Consider the following 17,223-nt stretch of genomic DNA (forward strand, 5'->3'; position numbering starts at 1 on the left):
CTTACGCCTCCCCGCGCGCCCCGCGCCGGGACGCAGCCGGCCCAACCCGCGGTGGCCTCGAGCCTCCGCCGACCCCGCCCAGCTCGGAGACCCCTGCCCGCTCCGGACCCGGGGACTCAGGGAGGACGCGGGGTTCCCTGCGGCCGCCCCCCACCCCCCGGCACACGCGCCCCACCCCGCCCCTGCCTGCAGGGCAGAGTCCGCCGGCTCCCCGCCCCGCCCGCCGCTCCCCGCCCTTCCCGGCCGCTCCCCGCGCTCCCTGCCCTCCGCGGCTGGGCCGGGCTCCGCCACCACGTGACCCCGCGGCCGGGCCCAGGCGCGACGGGACGCGCTGGGACCGGCGTCTGGGGTCGCGGGGGCGGCCCGGGGCGGGGGCGATATGGAGCGGAGGTGGGTCTTCGTGCTGCTAGACGTGCTGTGCTTGCTGGTCGGTAAGAGCCGCGGGGACCCGGGTGTGTTTTGGGGACTTTCCCAGGACGAACACGCCCCCAGTCTCCGCAAAAGTTTGTAGGGCGGGAGGGGAGACTGCTGCACCCCACTCTCAGAGGACCCCCGGAGGTGGGGGAGCTCGGCGGAGGACCCTCTCGCTCCCCGCCCTGCGCGCCCTTGCGCCTACGTGCGCCCCCCGCTCTGCGCGCCCTTGCGCCTACGTGCGCCCCCCGCCTCAGTTTCTCCCCGCGTGCCAGGCTCAGGAGGGTCGTGAGGGGTCGAGGCGCAAGGGTGAGCCTCCTGCGCCCGCCGGCAGGAAGGGGCCGCGGAAGGGCGTACGCGCGCCGCCCCGCCGGCCTGCGCGGTGATTCACTCGGGCGGCGGCCCGGGCGGGAGCGCGGCCGCGGGTCACCCCCGAGGACCTCCACTCCTCCGCCCCAGGGCTGGCTGACCCTGGCCTGGAACCCGGGCACTGGGATTCGAACCCCCGCGTGGGCTGGTGGGTCTAGCGCGCCCTCCCCTCGGGCCTGGGAGAGACGGAGAGGCTGCGGCGCACCGGGACACGGGGCAGGCGAGAGCCAAACCTGTCCGGCGGGTTTGCGGGCCAGGCTGGGGGAGGGGGCATCCCCAGCGGCCCCTCCCCCGTCCCTCCCCCAGGGTCCAGGGAACAAAGGCCGAGTGTTTGCTCTGTGGCCCAGCGGACAATGGCCCCGGAATTCTGGGTGGGGATGGGGGTAGGGGTGGTGGGCAGGTGCCCTTTCGCCGTCCTCCCTCCCCCCCAGTGTGGTTCCTGCTTTGCCGCCAGGGCTAGCACAGGCCGGGCCCTCTTTCCGGATCCCGGAGGAGACCCCTTTTGGGGTGGGCCAGGTGACAGCAAGAAGGCCCCGTGGGGCGTTTGCCAGCCAGCCCTGGGTACCATTTCGTGAGCACCTGTGTTAAACATTATGTGGCACTTAACGTATGCTAGGCGTTAAGCAACATTACAATAATGAAACCATTCCCCTTAAAGAGTCTGAGGGAGGTGCTGCTATCCTTCCCAACTGTGACCCCGAGAGGTTGAGCCGCCTGCTGGAGGTCACACCGCAGCGGGCGGCCCAGCGGAGAGCAGATTGGGTACTGCGGCAGTGTGCCCTGTGGTGGTGGCCCAGGCGGAGAAGCTCGAATACATACACCATCCAGGGTTTTAGGTGGTGTGAGGGCAGGGAGGCTCTCAGGGTGCCTGAATGAAGAGGGGGAGTCTGTGTTGGGGCGCGCCGATGGGGGTGTCTGAATCTCCGGTGGAAGGTGCTGGGGCGGGGCGGGGGTGGGGGGTGGGAGACGGCCGTACTCCGCTGTGGGAGGGGCAGGGCTTCCTTTCTCAGCACCTTGTAACCCTGGCCCTTTAATACACTGCGGCCCAGCCTCTCCCGCACGCCCTGCCCGCCGCAGGTGCAGTTCCACCCTGGGCCCCATTGCCTGCTCCCTCTGCCGCTGCTCTCTTGCCACCTCCTTGGAGCCATCTCACCTCCTTCAGGCACCCCCCACTCCCGCAGCCCACCCCACAGCCCCATCTAACAGCTGCCTCCCAGACTGCCACCTCCTCTTCTGCTCCGCACCCCTGTCCTGTTCGTCTTCGTTCCCTAGCCTCTCTGTCCCAGGCTGTGAGGTGGACCTCTTTGCTTTCCTTACTGGGTTATGTCCTCAGACTCAGCATCGAAAGTGTTCGACAGTGTTGCCCAGTGGGCCTATGGGGAGGAGTGCGAGGACGCCTGCTCCCCGCCTGGCATCCACAGTTCTGAGAAGCCACACTATTTTATACTAGTGCGGGGCACAGGTGTCCTACCTTGGTTTGTCTCCGGGGAAGCTGGCCCAGGCTTTGGTTGTGCACCTGCCCATGGAGTAGGGAGCTGCCCTCTGCCCCAGTCTCTGTAGCTGGCTCCTGCCTCCCTGGGCTCATTACGTGGTGTCTTTGACCCCTGGGCTATTGGACTGGGCTCCCTGAGGCCAAGGCTGTGTCTGTCCTGGTCTAACACTTGCCCTGGCCAGGCCCAAGCAGGCTCCAGGGACTCAGCCCTGCACATGACAGGCCCCTCCTGGTGCTCACGGATGGACGGGGAAATTCAAGCAAGTGTCACACAAGTGATTGCATAATTACACATGGGGACAAGGGATATGAATACAGGCGTTTCTTGTTCTGGGAGTGATGTCAGGGGTAGACAGGCGGGAGGGGGGATGAAGCTGAGACTAGAAGGTATCAAAGATATCTAGGGCAGAGAGAAGTGCCTGTGCAAAGGCCCTGGGCTGGGTGCTTGCTGGGTTTGTTCAAGGAGCAGAAAGGAGGCTGGAAGGTGAGCGAGGGGAGAGGGTATAGATGGGTGAGGGTGGGACGAGGGCCTGGGGAGGGATTTGGTGATTGTCTGAGGGCGAGGGGAGCCACGTGTGCTTGAATGGTGCAGCAGCCTCCGTTTGCATGAGAGAAGCTCCTCCTAGCTGTGTGATGGGAGTGGAGGTGGGGGGACCGGAAGCCAAGGCTCAGCTGTGGGAGAACCACGCGGCTTCCTGGGCTTCTCTCCCTCACCCCAGCCTCTCTGCCCTTCACCATCCTGACGCTGGTGAATGCCCCGTACAAGCGAGGATTTTACTGTGGAGATGACTCCATCCGGTACCCCTACCGTCCAGACACCATCACCCATGGACTCATGGCCGTGGTCACCATCACAGTCACCGTGGTCCTTGTAAGGCGGGAGGGGCTGGGGGTGGGGAGGGGCACAGCCCTGCCCTGGAGGTCTGTGGGGCCCGATGGCACCACTCTGCCCTGGGTGGTACTTGTGGGGACAGGGCCCCCTTTGGAGTCCCCAAGCCCCCAGCAGCCTGAGGGTGGTCCGGGGGCTGGCCAAGACCCCTGGCAGTCCCCATGGCCACCCCAGCCCAGCCTGGTGGCCCTTCGGCTGCCTTCTGCAGGTCTCTGCGGGGGAAGCCTACCTGGTGTACACGGACCGCCTCTACTCCCGCTCTGACTTCAACAACTACGTGGCTGCCCTGTACAAGGTGTTGGGGACGTTCCTGTTCGGAGCTGCTGTGAGCCAGTCTCTGACAGACCTGGCCAAGTACATGACTGGCCGTCTGCGGCCCAACTTCCTGGCTGTCTGTGACCCCGACTGGAGCCGGGTCAACTGCTCTGTCTACGTGCAGGTGGAGAAGGTGTGCAGGGGAAGCCCCACTAATGTCACCGAGGCCCGGTAAGTGTGGGTCGGCAGCGGCAGCCTTCACTCTGGGCGATGCTGGGGGAGCCTGAGCCAGACATCCCCTCTCCTGTGGGAGGGTAGGGCTGGAGAAGCCCCAGGAGCCGCATCGAGAAGAGTGCCGAGGCGCTGGTCAGGCAGGGGCCGGGCAGGAGCAAGACCTTGGGTGCTCGTGGGTCCTGTAGACCCCGGGAGGCCACAGGGAGGGGAGCCCCTCCCTGAGTTTCAGGCGCTGCCCACTGGCTTCTGCCCCGCCTTCGTACCATCTCTACTGATAGCTCGTTAAACTTCTCATCTAATTGATGTCCTTTTTAAAAATTAAAATAAAATTTGCGTAACATAAAATTCACTATTGTATCCATGTTAATGAATATAATTCATTTTTAGTACATTCACAGTGTCTTGCATCTGTCTGCTCTATCTAATTCAGGAATATTTTCATCACACCCCAAAGAAACCCTGTCTTCATTTGCTGTCACCCCCAACCCTTGGCAACCACTAACCTATTTTCTGTGTTGGCAGAGTCGGTCCGTATCGGAGTGTTGTGTCAGTTTCACTTCATGTATTTTGGGGCTCTGTTCAGTATTTACCTCTTTGTAATTGTTATATTCTCTTGACAGATTGACCCTTTTATCATTATGAGTGACATATGACTTTTTGTCTCTCATAACAATTTTTGTCTTAATGTCTATTTTGTCTAATATTAGTATACGTATTCTGGTTCTCTTTTAGTTACTGTTTTCATGGAATATTTTGTTTTCCATTCTAGTACTTTCAACCTATTTGCATCTTTGGATCTCAAGTGAGTCTTTTGAGTTATGTTTTTAGTAGGGATTACAAGTACCATTTTAGTTTATAACAATCTAGATTAATGACAGTTAATTTTCAATATTATGCACAAAGTTTGCTACCATATAGTATATACTATACTCTATAGGTCCGGTCCCCAGTGATGTTATTATCACAAATTATATCTTTATACACTGTACGCCCATCAACGTAAGTTTATAATTACTGTTTTATGCAGTTGTTTTTTAGAAATCATATAGGGATAAAAGGGAAATTACAAATCAAAAATATATTAATATTGACTTTTCATGATATAGTTACCCTTACTGGTGTTTGTTATTCTTTCTGTGGATTCAAGTGACTGTCTAGTGTCCTCATTTCTCCCTGAAAGACTCCCTTTAGAATTTCCTGTAGGGCAAGGATACTAGGCAATAAATTCTCTCAGGTTTTGTTTATCTGGGAATGTCTCGATTACTCTTTCATTTTTAGAGCTTTGCCAGATACAGAGTTCTTGGTTGACAGGCTGTGTTTTCATTCACCACTTTGAATGTAGCATCTCGCTGGCTTCTGATGAGAAGTGAGCTGCCAGTGTTATTGAGGGACCCTTGTGCAGTATGAGTTGCCCCTGGCTCTTGTGCCTGTGAGAGTCTCTCTTTGGCATTATCTTTTTTTTTTTGAGACAGAGTCTCACTCTGTTACCCGGGCTAGAGTGCTATGGCGTCAGCCTAGCTCATAGCAACCTCAAACTCCTGGGCTCAAGCAATCCTCCTGCCTCAGCCTCCAGAGTAGCTGGGACTATAGGCATGCGCCCCATGCCCGGCTAATTTTTTCTATATATATTTTAGTTGTCGATATAATTTCTTTCTATTTTTAGTAGAGACGGGGTCTCGCTCTTGCTCAGGCTGGTCTCGAACTCCTGAGCTCAAATGATCCACCCGCCTCGGCCTCCCAGAGTGCTAGGATTACAGGCGTGAGCCCCCGCGCCCGGCCTTGGCATTATCTTTTGATAGTTTCATTGTCATGTGCCTCTGTGTGGGTCCTTTTGGGTTTATCCTACTTGGAGTTTATTGAGCTTCTTGGATGTGTAGATTAATATTTTTCATGAAACTTGGGAAGTTTTCAGCCATTATTTCTTGAAATATCCTTTCTGCTCCTTTCTCTCCTCTCCGGGAATGTCTGTTAGGTGTATATTGGTATGATTGATGGTGTCTCACAGGTGACTGAAGCTCTTCATTTTTCTTCATTCTTTCTGATTTTCAGACTGAATAATCTCAGTTGACCTATCTCTGAGTTCACTCTCTTCTGCTTGCTCAGACATGCTGTTGGGGATTTTTATTTCAGATATTATATTATATATATATATATATATATATTTTAGAGATAGGATCTTGCTGTGTCGCTCGGGCTAGGGTGTAGTGGCACAGTCACAGCCCACTGCAGCCTCAAACTCCTGTGCTTAAGCCATCCTCCTGCCTCAGCCTCCTGAGTAGCTGGGACTACAGGTGTGCCTTACCACGCCTGGCTAATTTTTTTAGTTTTTGTAGAGATGGGCTCTCACAATGTTGCCCAGGCTGGTTTCGAACTCTGGGCCTCAACCGATCCTTCTGCTTTGGCCTCCCCAAGTGCTGAGATTACAGATCTGGGCCACGTGCCTGGCCAGAGACATTGTTCTTACAGTTCCTTTAGCCCTTTGAACATATTGTAAATGGCTAATAAAAAGTGTGTGTCTAGTAAGTCCAACGTCTGAGTTTCTTCAGGGACAGCTTCTATTAATAGATTATTTCTCTTTGTATTGGCCACACTTTTTTTTTCTACCACATGCCTTTTAATTTTTTGAAAACTGAGTGTATTGAATATTATAATATAGCAACTCTGGAAATAGGATTCTACTCCCCTCCCTCTGTAGGGTGTGTTATTGCTGTTTGCTGTAGTTATTGTTGTTTAATGACTTTTCTGAACGAATTTTGTACTGTCTGTAATCTTTGTCAGGTGTGCCCATGACGTTCTGTTAGCTTAGTGGTCAGCTAGTGAGTGCACAATTTCCTTAAACACCCGAAACCCCCACAAAAAACTCCCAGGGTTTGCAGGAAGGCTCTATGTTGGGACAAAAATTCAACAGGTGAGCAAGTGTGCAGCTCTGCCCTAGCTCGCACCTCTTCTTGTGTGCAGAGCCAGTGAGCTGTGTGCACTCAGGGCCTTTGCGGTATCTTCTGAGCCCCCGCCCAGCTCTGGCCTTCTAGATTCCGAGCCCTCAGAGCACCTGATTCCCCAGCCTGTCTCTTCGCTGCCTCAAGTGCTTGCCATGGCCCGAGGCAGCGGTGACTGATGCATTTGCTATAAATGTCCCACCCCCCACACCTCACACTGAGAGAATGCGCTGTTGGGTGGTATAAAGGCCCTCTAGCCACCAGACTAGTCAAAACAAATAGCTGCAGTTCTTTGCAAACCTGGCTCTGGTGCCTGTGCAGGAGGGCATGTCGTCTGCTAGGGTTGGGGTCAGACCAGTTAGGGCATTGGGGGCGGGGACCAGGAAGAGTTAAAATGCCACAAAGCTGTTTGTTCTGAGATTCCACTGGCTTATCTTCATCTGTTTAGGGTTAGGCTTTTCCTCTGGTTGCTGCAAGCTTCCGAGTAGGTCCAAAAACGTGGATTGTGACCCTTCACGAGTTTTTTCTTGGTTTTGGAGTTTGTGTAAGGTTTTTTTGAAGTAGCCGGCGCCAGAGAAAGAAAGACAGCAGAGTTGAAAGGGATAAGTAAAGAGGCTTTATTGGAGCGCTCCCAGGTGGGGATAACGAGTCCCTGAGAGAGGGACCCAAGAGGGACCCGGGCGAGGCTCACAGACCCACGAGTGGGACTAGAGAAGCTGCCCCGCCCAGAAGTCTGAGTGGGTTTATATACGTTTTTAGGGATGGGGGATGGGAGCTTCTTTGGTCAGGAGATCAAGGAGTGAGGAATTTCTTTGTTTCAGCTTTAGGGTGGGTATTCAGGAATAGGAGGGGCTTCTTTTTCATTAGGGAAGGGAGGGGTGCCTGCCACCAGCCTTACATTCCGGCCTTTTAGTGATAATAGGGGCCTTTTAGTGATAATAGGGCGCCGCGGTCTTTCTGGCTACTTCCTGCTTTTGAGGGGCATAGTGGGGGGCTATGGGCTGGAGTCGGCTGGTGGAGGGGTGACTGGAAGGGGACAGTAGGGGTGAAGAAGCATGTGGTTTACTGCTACTCTGGATAATTCCTGCAGGCGGCGTTGGAGAAACTGAGCCAGGGAAGTCAGTTGTCTCTGCAGGGAAGTTAGTGACTCAGACGTGGTTTCCAGGGATAGCTGTAGGCGATCTGCAAAGTCTTGGGCAGAAATGACACTGTGGCCCAGGGCGCCTCCTGTAAGTCCTGAGGCGTATAGAGTTAATTGAGGGACGACCATGACAGGGAAACAAGGACCCGGGGTGGATGTATTGACGCAGCGGGTAAGTGTTCCGTTGTACCAGGAGAACTGTCCCGGAGCAGAAGAGGTGGTCATGGTCACAGTATGGTTAGTGAGACAGCGTCCATGAAGTTGTAGGTTGGGGTCAGTGAGGGAGGTGAGATAGCACATGTCATCTGAGTAAGGTTGGCCTGTGGGCTCAGGTTCCCATAGGGGAACTCGAGTGAGTGGAGTGGAGCATGAGGGACCTGATGAGGGAGTCTTTTAGGGGTTAGAAAAGTTTAGGGGAACAGCGGCCAGTAGGGGGTCGCTGAAGGGAGGCACAGAGGAAACAGTGGGAAGACATTAGAGATTATTTTAGAAGAGTTTAGGAAGGCGAGGGTATGTTGAATAATATTTAGCCAGGAGGTGAGAGGGGGATGTTTAGGGCGGGAGGAAAGTTGTCCTGCTAGAGTTTGTTCTGCTTCCAGAATATGGATAGATATTTGAACCTGTGTCTGGTGGGCCAGGACATATTCACGGCTGACGTGAATAGTCGCTGAAGGGTAATAGTCGTGTATTTTTCAGTATGCTTTGCCTGTGACTTTAATTTTCCAACGCTGGTCTCAAGGGTCGAGGATATCTGTGTGAGAGATATCTGAGTCGGTCTCTGGAGGCTGAGGCAGATATCTGTCTATGTGGGCCCGGAGAAGTTGCCTGGCCAGGGAGAGATATGGGAGACAGGAGGCCAAAGGTGGGGGCTGGGCTGGAAGATGGTGGTTAATGAGAAAAGGCCGGCCGTACATGAGTTCGAAAGGGTTAAGGTAGGTGGGATGTCGAGGGGCTGCCCTGATCCGGGTGAGAGCTAAGGGCAAAAGGTCAAGCCATGCTTGGCGGGTCTCAATAATGAGTTTGGTGAGGTGGTCTTTGATTAATCTGTTAGCCCTTTCAACCTTTCCTGAGGACTGAGGCCTGCAGGGAACATGAAGTTTCCACTCGACATGGAGAGCCTCACAGACCTGATGAACAACCTTAGAAACAAAAGCAGGGCCATTGTCAGACTGAATGGAGGAAGGAAGGCCGAAGTGTGGGATAATTTTCGTAATGAGAGTGGAGGCAACAGTAGCGGCAGTTTCATTGGCAGTGGGAAAGGCTTCAACCCATCCCGTAAAGGTATTTACCAGTGTTAAAAGATATTTGAAACGCCTGTGAGGTGGCATATGGGTGAAATCGACCTGCCAGTCTTGTCCAGGGAGGTGACCACGCATCTGGTGGGTGGATATAGGGGGTTTGAAGCCCCCTTGAGGGTTAACAGAGGCACAGATGTCACAGTTCGAGTAAACAGTTTTGATGAGAGAATATAGGGCAGGGTGTGAAAATAGAGGCTGTAAGAGGTGGAAGAGGCCCTTAGTGCCAATATGAAGTGAAGAGTGGACCTGGCCAACGAGTTCCGGGGCCTGTGCCTTAGGGAGAGCCAGCTTGCCGTCCTTAAGAAGGACCCACCCTTCAGTGGTGTTTGATCCCCCTTGGGTGAGAAGGCTGTCGCGCTCCTCTGGAGTGTAGCGAGGCTGGAGGGAAGGAATGGAAAGGAAAAGAAGAGGAGCCGGACTAGGGTGTTTTGGGGATGTTAGGCTGCGGGCGACAGTATCAGCATAGTTGTTTCCCTTAGTGACAAGGGACCAGTCCGACTGGTGTCCCTTGCAGTGTATGATAGCTAATTGGGTGGGTAACTGAAGGGCCTCGAGGAGACGGGAGATAAGGGTGGCGTTAATAACAGGGGAGTCCTTGGTGGAGAGAAAGCCCTGTTCTCTCCATATGGCAGCATGGCAGTGAGTTATTATAAATACATATTTGGAGTCTGTGTAAATAAATATTTACAATCCTGCCTTTGGCTAGGTGTAAGGCTCTCTTTTGGGAGGTGGTGCTCTCCGGAAGACAGGTGGCTTCTATTACCTGAGAGGCAGAGACAATGGCATAGGCCGCCTGGCGTTTGCCGTCCTCACCTGTGACGGAGTTGCCATTAATAAAGAAAGTTAAGTCCGCTGTAGGACGTGGCTTGTCCGACAGATCGAGTTTAGGGGTAGTGGAGGCTTTAACCATTTCTGAGCAGGAGTGTGAGGACAGGGTTAGGCAGGGAATGGGGAGCAGAGTGGCAGGGTTTAGAGTCGGGGACTGAGATAAAGTAATGGTGGGATTTTCAATAAATAAGAGATGGAATTCCCGTAGTCTAGACGGAGTGAGGAGGGCTAAAGAGCGGTGAGTTAGAAGGTCCTGTAAGCGGTGGGTGGAGAAGACATGTAAGTTCTGTCCCAGGGAGAGTTTCAGGACCTCCCTGGTGAGAGTAGCGGCCACAGCTAAGGCACGGAGACAGGGCGGCCACGGACCGTGGTGTCCAGCTGTTTGGATAAGTAGGCCACTGGGGTGGAAATGGGAGTAAGGTCCCAGAGGGTGGGTGAGGACGACGAGGGCCAGGCCCTGGCTCTCATCCGTGTAGAGGTTAAAGGGTTTTTCAGGATGAGGGAGTCTTAGAGGGGTGTTTGTAGGAGAGAGTCGGGAAGTTTTAGGAAGGCACGGCAGACAGCCTGAGGGTTTAAGAGAGGACCAGCAGAGGCATCACGTGCTGCCTCATAGAGGGGTTTGGCAAGGAGAGAGAAGTTGGGGATCCAGGGTCAGAAGAAACCAACAAACCCAAGGAAGGATAGAATTTGTTCCACAGTGGTGGGAGGCTGGAGGTCGCGGAGGGCCTGCTGGCAATCAACAGTGAGATGACGGGAAGTGGGGGTGAGACTAAGTCCAAGGTAAGTGACAGTAGGCTTAGACAGCTGAACTTTGGAGGGGGACATCCTGTAGCCCTTAGAGGCAAGGAAGTTGAGTAGAGAGGCAGTGTGTGTGCGGCTGTAGGAGTATGAGGGGCTGCAGAGTAATAAATCGTCCACATATTGGAGGACAGTGCTTGGTTGTAAAGGGCATTGAAGAAGATCTTGGGCGAGAGTCTGACCAAAGAGGTGGGGGCTGTCCCTGAACCCCTGGGGCAGGACAGCCCAAGTGAGTTGTCGAGACATGTTCGTGTCGGGATCTTCCCACGTAAAGGCAAAGAGATTGTGGCTGACTGGGTCTAAAGGAATGGTGAAGAAAGTGTCCTTGAGGTCCAGGACAGAAAAGTGGGTGGTGGAGGGTGGAATATGAGAGAGTAAAATGTAGGGATTAGGCACCACGGGGTGTATGGGGACAACTGCCTCATTAATGAGTCTGAGGTCCTGGACTAGCCGGTAGGAGCCATTTGGCTTTCTTACCGGGAGAATGGGTGTGTTATAGGGAGAGTCGGTTGGAATTAAAAGTTTCTCACGCAGAAGACGTTCTGTGATGGGTTTTAGACCTCTGCGGTGAGTTGGTGAAATAGGGAACTGTGGCCAGGAAGGGAAGAATGAGGGGACTTTGAGTCGAATGAGGATGGGGGTGTGGTGTGTGGCCACCACTGGGGTGGAGGTGTCCCAAACCTGGGGGTCTACGAGTTCTGGTGGGAGGAGGTATGTAGGACTTGGTAAAGCGGGAGAGGCTGTGGGCGGAGCTGAGGAATCTGGAGAGAGAGAGAGAAGAAGGAGGGTGGAAGTTCTGGAGGAAAAGTAGAAGGTTGTGCCCAGCTTGGTTAATAAATCTCTTCCCAATAGTGGAGCAGGACAGGAGGGCATGATAAAGAAGGAATGGGTGATGGGACGGTCATCTATTAGGCAGGTTAGGGGACCCGTGGTGGGGGGCCGAGAGGGATTGCCGTCAATACCCACGACCGACACCTGGGAAGGATAGGTAGGGCCTGAAAAGGAAGGCGGGACAGAGTAGGTAGCCCCCGTGTCAACCAGAAAGGACACTGCCTTACCCGCTACCTTGATTGTTACCCTGGGCTCGGCAAGGGTGATGGGGTCGTTGAGTCGGGGTCTCTTCAGTCTTTGGCAGCCAGACCCCAAGCTGCCATCGGCAGGTCTAGGGATGGAAGGACTGGCCCTCCGGACTTCTGTCCCAAGAGGCAGTCACTTTTCTAGTGTCCCTCTTGACCACATGCTGGGCAAGGCTTGGTGGCTCAACATGGCTGCGGGCACCACTTGGCCCAGTGGCCTTCCTTACCGCACTTGAAGCAGGTGCCTGGTGGAGTGCAGCTGGTCACCTTAGACGAGGTCGATGGTTTCTTGGGTCTCCCTGCAAACAAGGCTTGGGCCTGCAGGTGTGCCTTTTGGCGGACACGGGCCTCCCTTTGGGCCTCTGCCTGTTCATCTTGGGGATTGAGGACTTTAAATGCCATATTCATGAGGTCTCGGATAGGGGTCTGAGGGCCCTCCTCTGCCTTTTTGAGGTTCTTTCTGATGTCAGGGGAGGACTGAGTAATAAAGTGAGTTGCAAGGACAGTAGTCCCTGTGGGGGAGGTAGTCTCTAGGTGGGTATATTGGATAAGGGCGTCTGTAAGGCGGCTGAGAAAGGCCAGAGGGTTTTCATCTGCCCTTTGAGTGATTTCCCTGAGTTTGTCATAATTTACAGTGCAATGTGCCGCAGCCTGGAGGCCGGCAAGGACACACTGCAACATGCAGTCCCGCCGTTTCCTGCCCTCCTGGCCAGCCGGGGTGTCGAGTTGGTATTCCCACTCTGGTTCTTTGTGAGGGACAGCCTCGGCCCCCACTGGCACAGAGTGGTCTGTGAGGTGGACATTGTCAGCATATTCCTGAGCCGCTGTCCAGGCGCGTTCCTTTTCATCAGTAGTAAGCGTAGAGGATAGTATAACAAAAATATCGTGCCAGGTAAGGTCATATGCCTGTGTCAAGTAACGGAATTCTTTGGTGTGGGCTGTAGGGTCATTAGAAAACGAACCTAGGTGCTTTTCAATCTGAGAAAGGTCAGGAAGGGAGAAGGGAGCGTGTACGCATACAAGCCCTTCGGCGTCCGCCACCTCCCGTAACGGACAGAGGAGGGGCTTCTTTTTCATTAGGGAAGGGACGGTGCCTGCCACCAGCCTTACAGTTCCTTGCTCTGCTTTCTCCACTTGCATTGATGTCCTTTACTCAATCGAGTTTATATAGAAAGAAAATGTGAAACTTCCCTCAGTTCCACGGACAGGAAATAATCCTGAAAAGAAAGCGCACAGACAAAACTGGTGTTAACTGTTTGCTTGGCGCAGTCGTGTTAATTTAAAAAATTATGGATGAGGTTTATGCTTCTGGAAAAGGAGAGCTTTAGTTCTCATAAAGGGGATCAGGCTGAGCCGGCCAGAGCCAGGCACACATGCTTCAAAGAGGACACAGGCAACAGGACTTTACACCGAGCAGGGCGGCCAATGCACACACTTAACACGCTGCAGGAGGAGTCCTGGATGTTTATGAGGGAACCACAGACGTGCAGTTGTGCTTTCTCTCTCCCATCCCGACACGGCTGGGAGCTGAGTTTGGGTTGTGAGGGTTCTGGGGTCCCCTTGGCCAAGAGGGGTCCATTCAGTTCGCAGAGACTTGGGGTTTTACTTTCAGTTTACGGTCATCGGCCTTGGCTCTGCAGTCAGGCCTCAGAGTCCTCAGGTAGAAACTCTATTCCATTGTCAGATTGCTGGAAAGCGGAGGAGGGAAAAACTGTCTCCCCTGGGATTCGAAAGTGTCTAAGACCAGCGGCTTCCAAGTGAGGAGCGCTCAGACTTTGGGGAAAACAGCCAGAGGGGCGGGACCAGGGAGAGGCTTAAAGATGTCACCCCACTACCTTCTTCCCTAGGTTGTCTTTCTACTCGGGACACTCCTCCTTCGGGATGTACTGCATGATGTTCTTGGCTGTGAGTCTGTCGCTCGGGGAACCAAGGCTAAGTCACTCCCTTTCCTTCCCTGGGCCTCAGTTTTCCCATCTGTAAGGTGGGGTGGGTGGGAGTGGTGATGAGAGGCTCACTGGTTTGTTCATAAGGACTGGAGGCCCTGGGTCCGCCCGATCCGTGCTCTCCTGGCCTTGGCGCTGCCGCCTGTGCAGTGGGTGTAGGGGTGCCTGGCGGTGCCCAGGCTGACGCACCCGCGCCCTGTCCCAGCTCTATGTGCAGGCGCGGCTCTGTTGGAAGTGGGCAAGGCTGCTGCGGCCCACAGTTCAGTTCTTCCTGGTGGCCTTTGCACTCTACGTGGGCTACACCCGAGTGTCTGACCACAAACACCACTGGAGTGACGTCCTTGTTGGCCTCCTGCAGGGAGCACTGGTGGCTGGCCTAACGGTGAGCTCCTGGACCCCCGTTCTTAGTCCAGAGCCGCACCCCCACCCCAGTCCTTTCCTGGTCCCTTTTATCCCTTCCTTCCCTGACCCCTTCTCTCCAGTCCTTCCCTGGGCCCCCTCCCCCCTCCTTCCCTGGGCCCCCTCCCTCCTCCTTCTCTGGCCCCCTCCCCCTAGTCCTGCCCTGGCCCCTCCCCCCTCCTTCCCTGGCCCCCTCCCCCCAAGTCCATCCCTGGGCCCCCCCCCCCCTCCCCCCATCCTCTCCATCCATCTTCCCCTAGGGTCCCACTCCTCCATCCCAGGCTCTCTTCCTCTTGCCCACCCATGGTAACCCTTCCTCTCGGCCCCCCACCCCCACCCAAGACCTCACTCCTAGTCCCTGCCCAGCCCCACCCAGCTTCTCACCTTCCTCCCCTCTGCCAGGTCCGCTATGTCTCAGACTTCTTCAAAGTCCGGCCCCTACAGCACTGCCCGGAGGAGGAGGAGCTGGAGCGGAAGCCCAGCCTGTCGCTGACGCTGACGCTGGGCGAGGCTGAGCACAACCACTACGGGTACCCACTCTCCTCCTGAGGGCGACCCGCCCAGGCAGGGACTGGCTGTGAGTCCGGCGGAGGCCCGGCGCCTGCCCTGGTGAGGCCGCGCGGGCTCTGGACAGGTGGACTGATGGCAGCAGTGAGCGGGCTCCACTGCCCACCCTCTGCACTGGACCAGGGGTCTGGGGTGCTTGGCCAGCCCTGAGTATCTGGGGGGGTCCGTCCTCAGAGCTCCCTGAATACCCCCTTTCTGTTATGGGGTTAGGGAAGGGACCAAGAGAGTAGATAGATGCTGTTTTTGTAAGATGTAATGTACATGTGGAGTTTTAGTAAAATAGGGCATTTGTTTGACAAATGGTATCAGTGCCTCTGTTCTTATGGCCCTTTTGAGGACAATGTTCCCCATGGCAGAGGGGGCTCAGCGAGCCCAGGGGTCGCCTCGCTGCTGAATGAGACGACGCGCCAGAACGAAGGAGCGTCCACTCGCTGTGATCGTAGGAGCCACAGGCCGACTGCCCAGCCCCTTCCACTCCCTGGCACGGCACCGGGTCAGCACTCGGGTCGTCTCGCTGCTGAGGGGGGTGCGGTGGAGGAAGAGCCTGTGCTGAGTCGGCCCTGAGGTTCCCCTCAGTGAGGAGGCTCCGCTAGAGGGGCCTGGAAGGCCCAAGGCTCCCCTGGTTGAGGCCACAAACGCAGATAGGAGTGAGAGCATGGCTGGCCGGCTGGGCGCCAAGCCTCGGGGGGCAGCTTCCAGGAGGTGCACGTAGAACCTCTGGCTGGGATCACACACAGGGTGTGGCCTGGAGCGTGACTCCTCACCCCCTTTCCCGCAGCCTGTTCTTTCCTCTCGCTAACCCTCTGGGCGCTGCTCCAGCCCTGAGGCCTCAGAGCCCCTCTCCTCGCCAGACCAGGACCCCTGCCCTCCAGCCCTCCCCTCTCAGCAGTGCCACTCCCAGCTGCACACGTCCCCAGGGTTCCTGGGGCCCCTGTAGGAAGTCCCCTTGCACTCCCTGGGTCCTGTAGGCCCAACACTGCTCCCTCTGGCATGAACCAGGCCCATGCGTGTGGGGGCCACACTCCTGAAACTGATGATTGAGGGGCTGGGGTCCCTGTAGCTGTTACAGAGCACACAGAGCTTACTTCTTCAAGGGGAAGGTAGAGTAAAGTTAGCTTTTTATTGAACATCTCTTTGCAACGGATGATTTAAGTATCTAACAATGTTTTATCTGCACCTAGCACCTGTTTTGTTCCTTACACCTGTGAGTGTTCCCATCAGGCCTTAGCAGGGGAATGCAGCACTTGGGGGCAGGGAGGCGCCGGGGAGTCCTACATGGCAGCCCAAGACGGAGACGAGCCCCACGGCTACTGTGACCTCCCCTGGTGCTGTGGTAGACAGGGAGGAAGGTCACCCAGATGCTGCAGAACAGCAGCATGCTGGACGTCGGGAACTTGGCTCCATGAAAGGTGTCAGGCAGGCTCCGGGCCAGGAAAGTCGAGGTGAAGCTCCCCAGGGCCAAGGAGCCCAGGTGTCCCAGGATGCAGCAGCAGGTGGTGACGCAGCCCTCACTGCGCATGAGGAGGACATGTCCAGGCTTGGGGGTGTGTCTGTGTCAGTGGACAGGGTGGGGTTCCCAGCCACACCCCACTGAGCGTCACTCGGGTGAGGAGCAGATGGGGTGGCACACAGGTGCCCTGACGCCCGCCAGCTCGCTCTCCTCCAGGTGCGGTGGCCTTGAAGGCCAGGACCACCGTGATGGTCTCGCCAAGATGGTGCAACCGTCACAGTAAATGCAGCTTCAGATGTGGCCTGCTGGAGGCCGCGGCCTGTGGGAGGTGGCGTCTGTCACTGGTGCTCATGATCTGGACACTTCACATGCTGCCCGCACCGATGGGCAGAGCAGAGATGCAGCGTCAGGCTCCGTGATCCTTACGGGTTCCCAGCACCAAAACGCAGGCGTGTTGGAAGTTAGGACACGTTGCTCCGCCCACATGGCTCTACAGGGAAGCTCTCCTGCATCATTTTAGGTTTAGACTGCCCACACCCTTATGGCTTTACGGAAAAAATAGTTTTTTCCCTTCATTGTGCAAAGAGGATATTTCTTTTGCTGTTTCTCGAAGGAAACTCATAGACTCTCGGCCGTGTAAATATTGTTTCTCATGGGCATGTGCTCGTGGCCCAGCATCCCTGCCTTCTGAGGTTTATTGGTTTTTGGAAAACCCCTCCTAAGTATTTGATGATAAGCAGGAATTTCTGTTGAGTTTTTTAGGTACAATACATTATTGTGCTTTTATAGGAGATCATGTGTACTTTTTATAGGTGCATACTGAAGTACTTCGGGGTGAAATTTTGTGATGCCTGCAACTTACAATATTTCACAGTACAAAAACATGAAGCAAATATGGCAAAATATCAGTAATTATTAAGTGTGTGTACTATTCATTATGCTACTCTTTACTGTAATTTGAAAATTTTTATATTAAGTCATAAAAGGAATACTCTGCCTAAGGAAATTTTCCTAAATTGAAAATGTCATTATCTTTACTTTTAATTTACTTTAAAAAATGAACAATACTTATTCATTTTTTATTTCTCTACTGAATCCCTATTTAAGTTGAAACAACATAAAATCCTACAGGCTCAC

At 54.7% G+C, this 17,223-nt stretch overlaps 1 protein-coding gene across 3 annotated transcripts; it reads left to right on the forward strand.

Annotated features, from left to right (window-relative positions):
• The first annotated feature begins 293 nt into the window (after positions 1-293).
• Positions 294-16,826, forward strand: PLPP2 (phospholipid phosphatase 2). Of its 3 annotated transcripts, none has more exons than XM_069481405.1 (6): positions 294-390; positions 2,992-3,143; positions 3,370-3,647; positions 13,575-13,632; positions 13,876-14,052; positions 14,472-16,826. In XM_069481405.1, exons 2-6 carry the CDS (start codon positions 3,108-3,110, stop codon positions 14,616-14,618), a joined length of 696 nt encoding a protein of 231 aa, XP_069337506.1. In that variant the 5' UTR covers positions 294-390; positions 2,992-3,107; the 3' UTR covers positions 14,619-16,826. The 3 variants fall into 3 exon arrangements, with proteins under 3 accessions (XP_069337506.1, XP_069337488.1, XP_069337497.1); XM_069481387.1 differs by having other exon boundaries at positions 323-431; positions 14,472-16,824; XM_069481396.1 differs by lacking the exon at positions 14,472-16,826 and adding an exon at positions 13,412-13,484 and having other exon boundaries at positions 323-431; positions 13,876-14,046.
• Positions 16,827-17,223: the final 397 nt, after the last annotated feature.

Source organism: Eulemur rufifrons, chromosome 2, assembly GCF_041146395.1.
Source record: "Eulemur rufifrons isolate Redbay chromosome 2, OSU_ERuf_1, whole genome shotgun sequence".
Lineage (NCBI taxonomy): Eukaryota > Metazoa > Chordata > Mammalia > Primates > Lemuridae > Eulemur > Eulemur rufifrons.

What these genes read in the sequence shown, in the direction of transcription:
- PLPP2 (XM_069481387.1), top strand. Translation starts at nt 380, where the DNA reads ATGGAGCGGAGGTGGGTCTTCGTGCTGCTAGACGTGCTGTGCTTGCTG. An exon ending in TCACAGTCACCGTGGTCCTT is followed by an intron (nt 3,144 to 3,369) that starts GTAAGGCGGGAG and finishes TGCCTTCTGCAG; the next exon opens with GTCTCTGCGGGGGAAGCCTA. An exon ending in CACTGGTGGCTGGCCTAACG is followed by an intron (nt 14,053 to 14,471) that starts GTGAGCTCCTGG and finishes CCCCTCTGCCAG; the next exon opens with GTCCGCTATGTCTCAGACTT.